General features: G+C 41.8%; 2 protein-coding genes across 5 annotated transcripts in view; both read right to left on the bottom strand.

The window, feature by feature from the left end:
* LOC118395903 (neuron navigator 2-like) overlaps nucleotides 1–6675 on the bottom strand; it is a 91879-nt gene extending 85204 nt beyond the window's left edge. For 2 of the 4 annotated variants that reach the window (XM_035789979.2, XM_035789982.2), the window contains exon 1: nucleotides 4475–4611. In XM_035789979.2, the coding sequence (XP_035645872.1) occupies nucleotides 4475–4583 (109 nt within the window). In that variant the 5' untranslated portion in view covers nucleotides 4584–4611. Of the gene's footprint in view, nucleotides 1–1645; nucleotides 2146–4474; nucleotides 4612–6552 lie in introns of those variants that run through there. The other 2 variants (XM_052466225.1, XM_052466224.1) reach the window with 2 other exon arrangements.
* Nucleotides 6676–7824: 1149 nt separating this feature from the next.
* Nucleotides 7825–13455, bottom strand: LOC127908466 (neuron navigator 3-like). Its single transcript, XM_052467019.1, has 4 exons — nucleotides 13339–13455; nucleotides 12669–12721; nucleotides 8198–8270; nucleotides 7825–8057 (listed from the first exon to the last, which is right to left on the bottom strand). Exons 2-4 carry the CDS (start codon nucleotides 12669–12671, stop codon nucleotides 7825–7827), a joined length of 309 nt encoding a protein of 102 aa, XP_052322979.1. The 5' UTR covers nucleotides 12672–12721; nucleotides 13339–13455.
* Between the last annotated feature and the right edge of the window lie 1743 nt (nucleotides 13456–15198).

The following is a 15198-nucleotide window of genomic DNA, read 5'->3' as shown; positions in this document are numbered from 1 at the left end:
TTTTCAATGACGGCCTAGGAACGGTGGGTTAACTGCCTTGTTCAGGGGCAGAACGACAGATTTTCACCTTGTCAGCTCGGGGGATCCAATCTTGCAACCTTACAGTTAACTAGTCCAACCCAATTACGACCTGCCTCTCTCTCGTTGCACTCCACAAGGAAACTGGCTGTTTATGACTTCAAGCCTATCAACTCCCGAGATGAGGCTGGTCTAACCGAATTGAAATGGCTAGCTAGTTAGGGCGCGCTAATAGCGTTTCAAACATCACTCGCTCTGAGCCTTCTAGTAGTTGTTCCCCTTGCTCTGCATGGGTAACACTGCTTCGATGGTGGCTGTTGTCGTTGTGTTGCTGGTTCGAGCCCAGGGAGGAGCGAGGAGAGGGACAGAAGCTATACTGTTACACTTGCAATACTAAAGTGCCTTTAAGAACATCCAATAGTTAAAGGTTAATGAAATACAAATGGTAGAGGGAAATAGTCCTATAATTCCTATAATAACTACAACCTAAACCTTCTTACCTGGGAATATTGAAGACTCATGTTAAAAGGAACCACCAGCTTTCATATGTTCTCATGTTCTGAGCAAGGAACTGAAACGTTAGCTTTCTTACATAGCACATATTGCACTTTTACTTTCTTCTCCAACACTTTGTTTTTGCATTATTTAAACCAAATTGAACACGTTTCATTAGTTGCTTGAGGCTAAATTGATTTTATGTATGTATTATATTAAGTTAAAATAAAGTGTTCATTCAGTATTGTTGTAATTGTCATTACTACAAAGAAATATATATATATATATATATATATTTTTTTTTTAAATCGGCCGATTAATCGGTATCGGATTTTTTTGGTCCTCCAATAAATCGGTATCGGTCGACCTCTAATTTTAACGTCATAGATTAGACACCGGCTGGAATGCGGTTTTGACCAATCAGCATTCAGAATTAGATCCACCTGTTGTATAAAGGTTAAATAATAACCTACCTCTAAGTCCAGTAGTCTGCAGGGAAACCTGTTTCAGACGATACACCTTTCTAACTAGGCACTGTGAACCCAGTGTGATCCCAGCCTCCAACCTGTCATTTTACCATGCGTAAGGGAGGTGTATAAAGTAAAGTGACATAGCTAGGAGACATTTGCATTTCAAATCCAAACTTCAGCGGCAGGTTGTGCATAGTTTAGAGAGCCTGCTATGTGGAGTGCATGGGAGGGAGTCAATCATGAAAGCATGTCTGTTCTTGCCAACTCAACACTGACCAGTGACCACATACAACTGTCACGCACACACCTCAGCTCACAAATAACGCTCTAACAATGTTGGGTTTTGTAACACATCCATAGGGTAATAACACACATACAATTCTCTTGGCTTATCTTTTGTGGACCTCAGAGGCAGCATAGACTTGATTTGTTATCAGGCTCACCTGTTAAGCTCTTTAATCATTTACAACATATCTACTGTATGTATTAATAACCTTGGCTAGAAAGTAAGGGGTTTTAAGTGCAACATTTATCAGCAGTGTTACGTACCAGGTACTACTATATGGTAACAGTCTCCAACAAATCCTGATGCAAAAAAATGCATGCAACACCTCCAAACGATTATGTAAGCTGTCTCATTCAACAGGTCCACTGACACCTACTCTGCATATCACTGGCACATCGCTGGCACATCACTGGCACATCACCGGCACATCACTGGCACATCACTGGCATATCACTGGCATATCACTGGCACATCACTGGCATATCACCGGCACATCATTGGCATATCGCTGGCACATCACTGGCATATCGCTGGCATATCACTGGCACATCACCGGCATATCACTGGCACATCACCAGCACATCACTGGCACATCACCGGCACATCACCGGCATATCACTGGCATATCACTGGCACGTCGCTGGCACATCGCTGGCATATAGCTTACATATCACCAGCACATCGCTGGCATACCCAGTAGGTATCCTGCCCTCTCTTTGTCCACCACTAGGCTCTGGTTTACAGGACATTTGTCCAGACACTTTGCCAAAAAGCACTTAAAACCCAGTTAGTTCAACCATATAGTCCGTATCTTCAGCATTCCTCCCTGTGCTGTGTAATGGTTTGCTTACAGCAGCCCAGGTAGCTGCTCCAGGGTCTAACAGTCAAGTGCAGTGATAAACTGTTAACACCAATCATTTACTAGACAGGCTCAGTGTTCATGTAGAAACACTTTAACGGTCATGAGAATGTAATTTCACCTCAGTCACTCACGGCTACATACAAGTGTTCTGTTCTACCTGGTGTAACTAGAAAAACGCTAACACTTTATTTGACACATTGCATCATAACATGTTATAATATGTCATAATATGTCATAAAAGCTGTCATGACACATACATTTAAAAGTGTTGTGACATATATTGCACTATTTGATGGTTATGGTTATGTCTGGTTATGACCCCTACATAAGAGTGTCAAAGCCCACAAATCCTAACACACAAAGCAAACCATTCCATTGTAACTGTAAATAGAATGTTATATTGCATTTCCAAAAATGGTTTTTCCATTGTACAAACACTGATGTCAAACATGTGCTTAGCCCAATTCTGTCACTGATGACTGGGATGAATGCAAGGAGCAGGACAAAACACCCTCTTTGGGACTTATGACAGACATATGGTCTTGTACATTATAGGCCTACCTGGCTTATATTATTACCCTTACAACAACAACAAAAATGTTCTGTGTATAGATTCTATACATTTCCATATTTTGGAATCAAATTGTGTTTGTTCACAACATTATTATTGTAGTCCTCCATGGTTTTGCTTTAATATAGCTACATGTATATTTAGTGCTACCACTAGGGGGAGGCATTCGACCTGTTAGCTGCAGGTGTGACACCCTGATCTGGTTCACCTGTCCTTGTGATTGTCTCCACCACCTCCAGGTGTCGCTTATTATCCCAGGTGTATATATCCCTGTGTTTCCTGTCTCTCTGTGCCAGTTCGTCTTGTTTGCCAAGTCAACCAGCGTTTTTCCTTGCTACTATTTTTCCCAAGCTCTGTTTGTTTCAAGTCCTCCTGGTTTCGACCGTTGCCTGTCCTGACTCCGAACCCGCCTGCCTGACCACTCTGCCTGTTCTGACAACCAGCCTGCCTATCCCCTTGTACTGTTTTGGACTTGGATCTGGTTTCTGACCTCGAGACCGCCTATCGTCTGGTCCTGTTTGGACTCTGACCTGGTTTATGAACTCTCGCCTGTCCCCGACCTGCCTTTACCTACTCCCTTTGTTATAATACAAATCAGAGCTCTACCATCTGCCTCCTGTGTCTGCATTTGGGTCTCACCTTGTGCCCTTATAGCAGGTGTGCACCTCATTCGTTGGAAGAATATAAGCAGGAAGAGACACCCAGTAGAGCAATTTAAATCGTCTGTGTATCCTTATTCATCCTGTTTTCAAGTTTAACATTTATGAGCATGGTTATGTTTTTGCAATCTAGAGATAACAAGTTTCTCATTTTGATGTATAATGTAACTGTTTTGACCAAGTGATAACTAGTGAGATGTTCCCCTCCATATAAGTGTACATTTACAGTTTACACCAGAGAAGGCTGAATTGAGTACTCGGGTTGGGGTGTAGGGTTTGAGCAGAGCAGGGCTGTTCCTCTTTGCTGCTCTATAGGCAAGTGCCATGGTCTTGTAGGGTTGCCAAACTAAGCTAGCTAACTTTGTATGTAAATCAATGAGACAATATGGCGTCTCGGATTAAATGTATTTTCGTTATAAACTTTTTGTCTCTTAACAAATATATATATATATATATTTTTTTACAAACGATGACTTGTAAGTGTATTTACATGAGTACATGAACCACGCTAATGATAAGTATTCTAGAAAGTTACTTTTTTATCAAATCTGTATCTAATGTTCGCATGTCAACCGCTAACGTCAACATTTTCTAACTCCGCGCTAGCCAGCCTACCATAGGTAGATAGTAGTTAATGGTTTTTGTTACATTTAATACACAGGCCTCTTCTATAGTTTGTTTTAGGGCTGTGCGATATGGCCAAAATCTCATATCCCGATATAGGTCATTTCATATCCCAAAATAGCAAATTTTCTGTAAATTCAATGAATAACTAGTTTATATAAAATTACCACATGTAAAGGCCTATTTCTTATTACATGTTGAATTATACTCAACAAATAAAAGGTACTTACTCATATTGATTGATTATAATATTGATTATTTCTCATTTCGTTTAGAACATTTGTGCACATTTTCAATTAAGCATGTAACAAAATATAAAATATGAATGTATAGAATCTAAAAAGGTAAGTAGAAAACACTTAAACTATAGTTGCAAACAAAATAAATATAGGCCTAAAATATAAATATATTTTTTTTGGAAGGGGGCGTGCCAGTTTTGCATCTTATTTTGGCATTAATACGTGTCACATATCAATTTGCATTTGGTACCTTGGCTCACGAAACCTCCTTTCTCAACCATGTAAATTGGAGCCATGTCTTTGCAGATGTAAGTTGTAACGGCAGCTGTTCTCCTTCCATATTCGTGATTCTTTACCATATGGTGTGCAGCGGGTAAACGCCTCTTGCAACGCCTGTGTCGGGGGTTTGTTTTTTAGCACGACTGTACTTTTTTCGGTCTCATCCATAGACTCTCACCGAACTGTTTCACATGATTATTGCGTAGGTGGTAAAAGAGGTTAGTGCTGTTTGAGTCTGTTTTCGGGACCGGCCTGCGGCATATTTTGTAGAGGACGGTTTTCTTGTCCGTGTAAGACTTTTCATACCCAAACCACGTCCATGCGATCGAGGTAGGCTCTCTTTTAGGTACGAGCTCCGTGTCTCCGTGCTGTGTCACGTTCACTCTTCTCCATGTGTGTTTGTGTTTCATATTTCCTTCCAAGAATGCAAAGCGTCGCCCAATTGACAAAAATATTGCCGTAAAGAGTGATTTGAAACAACGAAATAAACGATAGAGCATAACATGAAACGATACGTTTTTCTATCACGCGATATATATCCGTCATATTGCCCAGGCCTAATTTGTTTGCACAATTAGCACTGTATACGTTATATACTATAGTGAAACAGCAGGGAGGAGGTCTCGAACCCTCGACCTTCGAGCCCGAGGTCCAGCGCGCTACCGACAGTGCCGTAAAAGCATGCTCGAGCAGCATGGTCGATTTCCGCGGTTATACGTTTTGCATTGTTGCCAAAAAGTTCAATTTTGGTTTCATCTGACCAGAGCACCTTCTTCCACATGTTTGGTGTGTCTCCCAGGTGGCTTGTGGCAAACTTTAAACAACACTTTTTATGGATATCTTTAAGAAATGGCTTTCTTCTTGCCACTCTTCCATAAAGGCCAGATTTGTGCAATATACGACTGATTGTTGTCCTATGGACATAGTCTCCCACCTCAGCTGTAGATCTCTGCAGTTCATCCAGAGTGATCATGGGCCTCTTGGCTGCATCTCTGATCAGTCTTCTCCTTGTATGAGCTGAAAGTTTAGAGGGACGGCCAGGTCTTGGTAGATTTGCAGTGGTCTGATACTCCTTCCATTTCAATATTATCAGTGCTCCTTGGGATGTTTAAAGCTTGGGAAATCTTTTTGTCAAATGCTTTAAACGTCTTCACATATCTCACCTGCCTGGTGTGTTCCTTGTTCTTAAAAGTAACGGACCTCTGTCACAGTGCAGGTGCATTTATACGGAGACTTGATTACACACAGGTGGATTGTATTTATCATGGTCATTTTCAACATTGGATCATTCAGAGATGAACTTCTGGAGAGAGTTTGCTGTACTGAAAGTAAAGGGGGCCCCCCCAATTTTTCAGTTTTTGATTTGTTAAAAAGATTGAAATATCCAATAAATGTTCCACTTCATGATTGTGTCCCACTTGTTGTTGATTCTTCACAAAAAAATACAGTTTTATATCTTTATGTTTGAAGCCTGAAATGTGGCAAAAGGTCGCAAAGTTCAAGGGGGCCGAATACTTTCGCAAGGCACTGTAGATCTGTGCAATACTCACAAAACGGATGTCGTGAAAATGAGAGGTATTTAGCAAGCCAGATGAAATGATAGGTGCTGGAGTGTGGAAATAGTTGTTAACTTCACAAACAGAAACGTCCATGGATTAAAGGTTGTCTGTAAAGCATACGCTTACACATAAACCTGAAACCTAAGACCTAATGTAAAATGACATCATTCAGATTTTGTGTTACATTTTACTTCATGTAAATAAACCACACACTAGCCTCTACTACAACAACAAGTTAAGCTTAACAACCCATGTTGTTAAATCATTACCTGCTCCTATAACAGCATAGAAAATGATAAGATAGAAACCACGTATGCATAGGTTGTCTGTTTATGTGTCTGTTTCTAGGATAACCATCTAGACAAGATTGCTCTGAATCCAGGAGATTTGTTTTCATCTTTTTCTTTGTTGCACAGGGGTTCAAATGGGTGTACCCCAAGTGGTTGGCCTCTAAAAGCACAGGATTACTTCCTCATGTATGGTAACTCACCTCTGTCACTGCTGGAGGACTTGGGCATGTCATGGTGGTTGAAGCTCTGGCTGCGGCGGTTGCTGTTGGAGGCCCCGCGAAGCTTCCCCTCGCTGCCTGGGGCTGAGACTCGCGTGGTGGGGCCTGGCAGTCTGTAGGCCACACGGAAATAGTGACTAGTTAAATAAACACTGAACAGTAGAAATGCTCTTCTTAACCGGCATAATTCTAAACATCTGCTAAAGGGGATGAAATACAATTCCTCAAATAACATTATTAAGTGTATCATTAACATATTTGTGAGTACTTGAATGGAAGGGCGGTCCCGTGTGGCTCAGTGTGTAGAGGATGGCACTTGTGCCAGAGTTGTGGGTTCGATTCTCACGTGGGAAGAGTATGAAACATGCATGCACTGTAAGTCACGTCTGCTAAATGGCTCAAATGTAAATCTATGGAAAAACACCTCAGGGGAGATACATGTGGTTGCACAGTTACACCAGTAGGTGGTGGTATTGAATGACCGTATGCTGATCTTTTTATAATCCATGAAAAGGTACTGGAAATACACACTCACACATGGTGAAACAGACAGGTTGAAAAGCACTTCCATAATACTAAACCATGCACACAGCAAACACACCAGGATGCAAGTGTTTACATAAATAAAAAGGTCTAACACACTACAAGACTATCAGAAATTAGGTGGGAGAATGGGGAATCTTTTCAAACACTAGACTTGATGCATCTACAACAGTGTGAGTGGACTGCAGCATGCAGTGTCTATGGGGGGGAGAGAGAGGGGAGAGGAGTGAGAGCAAGAGAAAGAGGGGAAGAGAGAAAGAGAGAGTGGGGAAAGAGAGAGATGAAAGCTGACCTAGAAGACTTTCTCTGAGCCACAGAGAGCTTTAGCCCTTTACTCTGAGTGGTTGAAGCCTTGGTTGATAGACTGCATGGAGGAGAAAGAGAGGGATGGGTAGATACAATGTAAAAGCAGACAGAGATTTGAAAGCAGCTTATATGAGATCAAGAGGATCATATAAACTTGAACAAGTTATGTAAAAACAAGGAGATTCAAAGAAGATGACCTGCTACCCAATGGCATGGACACCAACGTAGATGAAACTTCACACAATTAGTATGGATGATATCAACAACACTATCATTTGAACATGAGGAATTCATGTCACATTTTATGAGGACCACGGTTACTCATAAATAATCTCACAGAGCTTCTCCAAACAATGGAGATCTTGCCATGTGTTGAAACGGGAGGTTGGGTTGTTACAAGGTACTTCACCTGGACAGCATATCTGATGCTGCTTTGTGTTCTGATGCAGTGGAACTGTGGGTATTGTGGGTGTGAGAGGGGGCTGGTGATCTATGGGGAGTATGTCCAGGCTGGGAGCTGTGCTTTGGCTGATGAGAGGCCTGCTGTTTCAACACCTTCTGCTGCGGCTGCTGTTGCTTGTAGCGGGACAAGCTGAAGAACAGACCCAGAATGGTCTTCAGGTTCCCATTACGAATCTCTGCAATAGGAGGAGAGACAGAGAGGTTGGTATCTTTTCCTCTCCACAGTCCGTTGTAATATGGAGTTATTCATTAGATACTCTACATTAGCAGCAGATATGAGGGAGAGTGTCTGGTAGATAGTGGCAGTTTGACGTACCCTCTGCACAGAGCCCCTGGATGTTCACCCCTCTGGCTGCCAGGAATCCAAGGCAGGTATCAATGTTCTCAATCTGGGGGAGAGGAGAGAGGAGTCAGGGCATGGAACTTCATTAGTACAGATAGGGCAGTCATACATTAGCAAAGGCCATTTGGGGCTTCCGAGTGGCGCAGCGGTCGAAGTCATAGCATCTCAATGTTAGAGGCATCACTACAAACCCTGGTTTGATTTCAGGCTGTATCACAACCGGCCGTGATTGGGATTCTCAAAGGGCGTCGTCCGGGCTAGGTTTTGGCCGGGGTAGGCGGTCATTGTAAATAAGAATTTGACTTGCCTAGTTAAATATATATACAGTTGAAGTTGAAAGTTTACATACACTTAGGTTGGAGTCATTAAAACTTTTTCAACTACTCCACAAATTTCTTGTTAACTAACTATAGTTTTGGCAAGTCGGTTAGGACATCTACTTTGTGCATGACACAAGTAATTTTTTCAACAATTGTTAACAGACAGATTATTTAACTTATAATTCACTGTATCACAATTCCAGTGGGTCAGAAGTTTACATGCACTAAGTTGACTGTGCCTTTAAACAGCTTGGAAAAGTCCAGAAAATTATGTCATGGCTTTAGAAGTTTCTGATAGGCTAATTGACATCATTTGAGTCAATTGGAGGTGTACCTGTGGATGTATTTCAAGGCCTACCTTCAAACTCAGTGCCTCCTTGCTTGACATCATGGGAAAATCAAAATAAATCAGCCAAAACCTCGGGGAAAAAGCTGGAGACCTCCACAAGTCTGGTTCATCATTGGGAGCAATTTCCAAACGCCTGAAGGTACCACGTTCATCTATACAAAGAATAGTCTGCAAGTATAAACACCATGGGACCACGCAGCCGTCATACCGCTCAGGAAGGAGATGTGTTCTGTCTCCTAGAGATGAACGTACTTTGGTGCGAAAAGTGCAAATCAATCCCAGAACAACAGCAAAGGACCTTGTGAAGATGCTGGAGGAAACAGGTACAAATGTATCTATAGGCAGAGTAAAACGAGTCCTATATCGATATAACCTGAAAGGCCGCTCAGCAAGGAAGAAGCCACTGCTCCAAAACCGCAATAAAAAAAAACAGACTAGGGTTTGCAACTGCACATGGAGACAAAGATCGTACTTTCTGGAGGAATGTCCTCTGGTCTGATGAAACAAAAATCTAACTTTTGGGCCATAATGACCATTGTTATGTTTGGGGGAAAAAGGGGAGGCTTGCAAGCCGAAGAACACCATCCCAACTGTGAAGCATGGGGGTGGAAGCATCATGTTGTGGGGGTGCTTTGCTGCAGGAGGGACTGGTGGAATATTATGTGGATATATTGAAGCAACATCTCAAGACATCTGTCAGGAAGTTAAAGCTTGGTCACAAATGGGTCTTCCAAATGGACAATGACCCCAAGCATACTTCCAAAGTTGTGTAAAAATGTCTTAAGGACAACAAAGTCAAGGTATTGGAGTGGCCATCACAAAGCCCTGACCTCAATCCCATAGAAAATTTGTGGGCAGAACTGAAAAAGCATGTGTGAGCAATGAGGCCGACAAACCTGACTGAGTTACACCAGCTCTGTTAGGAGGAATGGGCCAAAATTCACCAACTTATTGTGGAAAGCTTGTGGAAGGCTACCCAAAACGATTGACTCAAGTTAAACAATTTAAAGGCAATGCTACCAAATACTAATTGAGTGTCTGTAAACGTCTGGCCCACTGGGAGTGTGATGAAATAAATCAAAACTGAAATAAATCATTCTCTCAACTATTATTCTGACATTTCACATTCTTAAAATGAAGTGGTGATCCTAATTGACCTCAGACAGGGACGTTTTACTCAGATTGACATGTCAGGAATTGTGAAAAACTGAGTTTAAATTGAACTGTATATGGTGTCACCATACAATGATAATATAACATTAGGCTTAATGTTGTAGGAACATCTCTGTCAAATCATTAACCATATGGCCCCTCTTGGATTATAAACAACCACTAATGATGAAAGCTGAAATAATACTGTACAATGCACCAACTGAAACCATCCTTCAGATGGTTCCAACATACAGTACAACTAGAATAGCATATAGGCCACAATTCAATCAGTAACCTCTCTTCATTCAGACCTTACCACAGATCATTACATGCAATTCATGAACACCCACTAGTAACTGCAGGAAAGTTTCCCAACAACTAAAGCAACGTGTTTCAGATGAAATCAAAACTACTTCCCATCCATTCCACTAAAATCCAGGAAGTTCACTTTGAGGTAGCGAGGCTTACTGAAAGACATCAATTCATAGAGCTACTCATCATTTTAAAAACAACCATATTTTCCTCATTTATGGTCCACCACAAGAGAAAAGCAATTGTATAGAAACTGGGTCTGTTGTGAAATGTGGGTGGTTGGGACCTGGTGCAGGGTGGAAGAGGCAGGGTGTCAGCTAGAGGGAGAGCTACATATTATTACACTGAGGGAGGTTGTCCAAGTGAAAGAGGGTCAGATAAAGAGAATGTAACTGTAAGAAAGACAGATATATCTAATAATATGAAACTATACTGAACAAAAATAGAAACACAACATGCAAAGTGTTGGTCCCATGTTTCACGAGCTGAAATAAAACATAGCAGTATTCTTCAAAAAGCTTATTTCTCTCAAATGTTGTGCAAAAATGTGTTAACATCCCTGTTAGCGAGTATTTCTCCTTTGCCAAGATATGCCACAGCTGTCAGGTAGATGGATTATCAAGAATCTGATTAAACAGCATGCTCATTATACAGGTGCCCCTTGTGACGGGGACAATAAAAGGCCACTCTAAAATGTGCCGAAATGTCTCACAACACAATGCCACAGATGTCTCAAGTTTTGAGGGAGTGTGCAATTAGCATGCTGACTCCAGGAATGTTCACCAGAGCTGCTGCCAGAGAATTTAATGTTAATTTCTCTACCATAATTTGGCAGGACGTCCAACCGGCCTCATAACCGCGGACCACGTGTAACCACGCCTGCCCAGGACCTCCACATCCGGCTTCTTCACCTGCGGGATCATTTGAGACTAGCCACCCGGACAGCTGACAAAACCTTGGGTTTGCACAACCGAAGAATTTCTGCACAAACTGTTAGAAACCGTCTCAGGGAAGCTCACCTACATGCTAGTCATCCTCACCAGGGTCTTGACCTGACTGCAGTTCGGAGTCGTAACCGACTTCAGTGGGCAAATGCTCACTTTCGATGGCCACTGGCACGCTGGTAAAGTGTACCCTTCACGGATGAATCCTGGTTTCAACTGTACTTGGCAGATGGCAGACAACGTGTGTGGTGTTGTGTGGGCGAGTGGGTTTGCTGATGTCAACGTTGTGAACAGAGTGCCCCATGGTGGCAGTGGGGTTATGGTATGGGCAGCCATAAGCTACAGACAATGAACACAATTTCATTTTATTGATGGCATTGATTGCACAGAGATACCATGACGAGATCCTGAGGCCCATTGTTGTGCCATTCATCCACCTCCATCACCTCATGGTTCAGCATGATAATTCACGGAACCATGTTGCAAGGAGTTGGACATTATTCCTGGATACTGCAAATGTCCCAGTTCTTCCACGGCTTGAATACTCACCAGACATGTCAACCATTGAGCAAGTTTGGCATGCTCTGGATCGACGTGTACCAGTTCCCGCCAATATCCAGCGACTTTGCACAGCCATTGAAGAGGAGTGGGACAACATTCCACAGGCCACAATCAACAGCCTGATCAACTCTACATGAAGGAGATGTGTCGCGCTGGTTGTCTGATCCACTCCCCCTTTTTTTTATATGTATATGTGTTCCCAGTGATGTGAAACGCATTGATTAATGATTCTATTTTACATTTACTGATTTCCTTATAGGAACTGTAAATCTGTCAAATTTTTTAAATTGTTGAATGTTTCGTTTATATTTTTGTTCAGTGTATTTATCTTGGATTATCATACAACCCAAATAGAGGCTAGTACGTCCAGCGAGATTTCAACAATAACGAGGTCGAGTGGATGTTTAACCCAATGATCCATCATGGATAGGTATGTGGGCACAGGCCAGATTGGTTCAATCCCAAATAGGCAAGAGAGGTTGTTTGGGTGGCAGATGGCCCTCAATAGGATACCAGTCTATTTAATGCCTCCCCACTGTAGTAGGGCATAACTAAAAAAGGCATGGCCATTCTCTCACAGGAAACAGTGGAGAAAGAAGCAGATGCCACCAGGGGGTTTTCTCTGAGCATCAGGATTTCAGATTTGGGAAGGATCATCCGGTTGTGTTTGCTCAATAATCACACGTGATAACTCATGATCCATACTATAATGTTGTTAGTAGTGCAAGCCTCCAAGGTATCTCTGTTTTAGGGTGTGGAGGATTGATCCCCTTATGTGACAGAGTAAACACAGCACCAACACCCACCATCTGAGTCCGGCTCTTAGGGTAGCCATTGATGTCTTCTATCTTCTCATTCGCTAGAAAAGAAAGATGAAACAAAAGAGAGAGAAATAAATGAAAGATGATATTTTCATGATGAAGTAACACATCCTTTTTGGGACTTTCCCTGCACAATGACAAGTCACATTGAAGACACCCATACAGCACCTGATACAGTCTTCATCAAATAGCACCAGTCATGTAGCTTTTACTAACCACACTCCCTCTATTCACTCCGATGAAGCACAATGAACAGTGTAGATGCAATAATGATAGGCTTCGCTGCTCAACCTCTCACCCACCCTGGGAAAAACTGAGTTTCAGTCTCAAGTTGCTTTACTTTCCATGCAGGAAAGACTGATTTTGAAGTCCCCTCCTAACCTAAAGATCCCTCCTAACCTCTCCACAATAACGACCACAGAGGCCAGTGAGTTGAATTCCAGAGAAGAGAGACACACTGTGACTAATCATATTATACTAATATTAGGCAGTATAATATGATAACCATGCAAAAAAAAACATACATCTGGGCCTGCCATTGGAAAGCCAATACAAACTGCATAATGATTACATGAAATCTTAAGCGAGAAATAATTCCAATGGATTTGCTGATAAAAAGATACCAATAGAGTATAAATGCTAGTGATGTCCTTACCCACAACCTGTATGATCTCAGCCAGTAGCACTCCATCTGTCACGTCCTGCTGCAAGTCCTTGATCAGTCGCTGACGGCCCGACTTCACCAGGTAATGGTTGGCCCAGTCCGTGTAAATCTGCCCAACAACAAAACACAGACATACAATTGACATACATAGAAAGAAATACAATCAAAGTATAATAATCACAGACCCTACATTACTTGTTAATAAACTGCAAAGCAATAACCTGTAGATAACGGCTTCCAAATGTAATGCACAGTCAGAACACACTCTCTTTCCAAGGAGTGATACTCACATTCCTCCAGAAACCAGGCCACTGAGCACAATGTCAATTCTGAGCAATCACGTGTTTGAAAGAGTAGGAAGTATGTCAGAAACTCACTGCCTGAGAGCACTGGAGTGAGATGTCTGTAATCTAAGGGGTTTTGTTCATAATTTGATGTTTACTGCTGCTGCATCTCCTACATTTTAGCATCTCAGTCACTTTAAATCTGTCTGTTCTGGCAGAAAACAGTGAACTGTTAGGCCCAATCTGTTTATGAGATTATTATGCTTACAATACAGATTAAATCAGGAAGAAAATACTTTTGAATGACTAAACTGGACAACCACTGTGATTATTATTATTTGACAATGCTGGTCATTTATGAACATTTGAACAGCTTGGCCATGTTCTGTTATAATCTCTACCCGGCAGAGCCAGAAGAGGACTGGCCACCCCTCATAGCCTGGTTCCTCTCTAGATTTCTTCCTAGGTTCTGGCCTTTCTGGGGAGTTTTTCCTAGCCAATGTGCTTCTACACCTGCATTGCTTGCTGTTTGGGGTTTTAGGCTGGGTTTCTGTACAGCACTTGTGACATCAGCTGATGTAAGGGCTTTATAAATACATTTGATTTGAACTGAATAGGTGACCATAGCCGTGGGAAGTAAGGGTGCTGCAGCACCCCCTGAACAATGTGAATAATACTTCCTGCCTCTATGCAGGTGACTCAGGTTAGGTGGAATGATCAATGTGGACAACTGAATTTATCCTGGCAGGAAATATGGTTTAGATAAATGTACACCATTCAGGGTCTTTTGAAGATATTACAAAACAAATGTATTTATTGAGATCACAGCACAGGTTGCTATTTTTTTCCCTGCACAGTGTTTCTCTGATCAGCAGTAAGCTTCTGCTCGGGGATTTGCATAGAAAACATGCTGAGTGTTGAGAGTTTGACACGAACACCTGAATCTGTCTTCTACAGACAAAGCTCTCAGCTGACTTTCACGAATAAACAAAAAACAACACACAGTATTTACCGCAACACTATGGGGTCAATGGAAAGTCACATCAACCAAGTAGTTGCTAATGCTGAACATAGACTTTTTTTAAACTACAAATTGCACTTGTTTTTTTGCTTTCTGAACCTGTCAAACTTAATGTGAAGAACTTAACAGCGGTCTATTTAGAGCCTATTATCTAGACACATGTCTTTTCTGCCACTGAAAACAAAAGGCTAAAGGCTTGAATAACCTCTATCCAACCAGACAGAGTGTATAAAGAATAAGATCACCTTTCCCACATCTCAGAACTCAACATACAGATGCTGTGTGAGCAAAGAAACACCTGCCACAAAGTGCAGCAGACGGTGAGAATATTGGAATATTCTTGATATAAGATTGAATGAGCAGCACTTTGACTTGCTTATCAAAATGCCGGTTACTGTGCTAAAGATATAGCCTAGAAATGGACCGTTTTTGAAGACAGACCTAGACAAACTGTATACTGAATCTACAAAACATTCAGAACAGGACATAGACTGACAAGGTGAATCCAGGTGAAAGCTATGATCCCTTATTGATGTCACTTGTTAA

This window comes from Oncorhynchus keta, chromosome 17 (assembly GCF_023373465.1).
Source record: "Oncorhynchus keta strain PuntledgeMale-10-30-2019 chromosome 17, Oket_V2, whole genome shotgun sequence".
NCBI classification, from domain to species: Eukaryota; Metazoa; Chordata; class Actinopteri; order Salmoniformes; family Salmonidae; genus Oncorhynchus; species Oncorhynchus keta.
The sequence above is the reverse complement of the archived record's forward strand: the minus strand, read 5'-3'. Positions and strand labels throughout refer to the sequence as shown.

Excerpts from the sequence above, each read along its gene's own strand:
- LOC127908466 (XM_052467019.1), bottom strand. Across the intron at positions 8,058-8,197 it reads CCAGGGGCTCTGTGCAGAGG|AGATTCGTAATGGGAACCTG; the intron begins GTACGTCAAACT and ends CTCCTATTGCAG.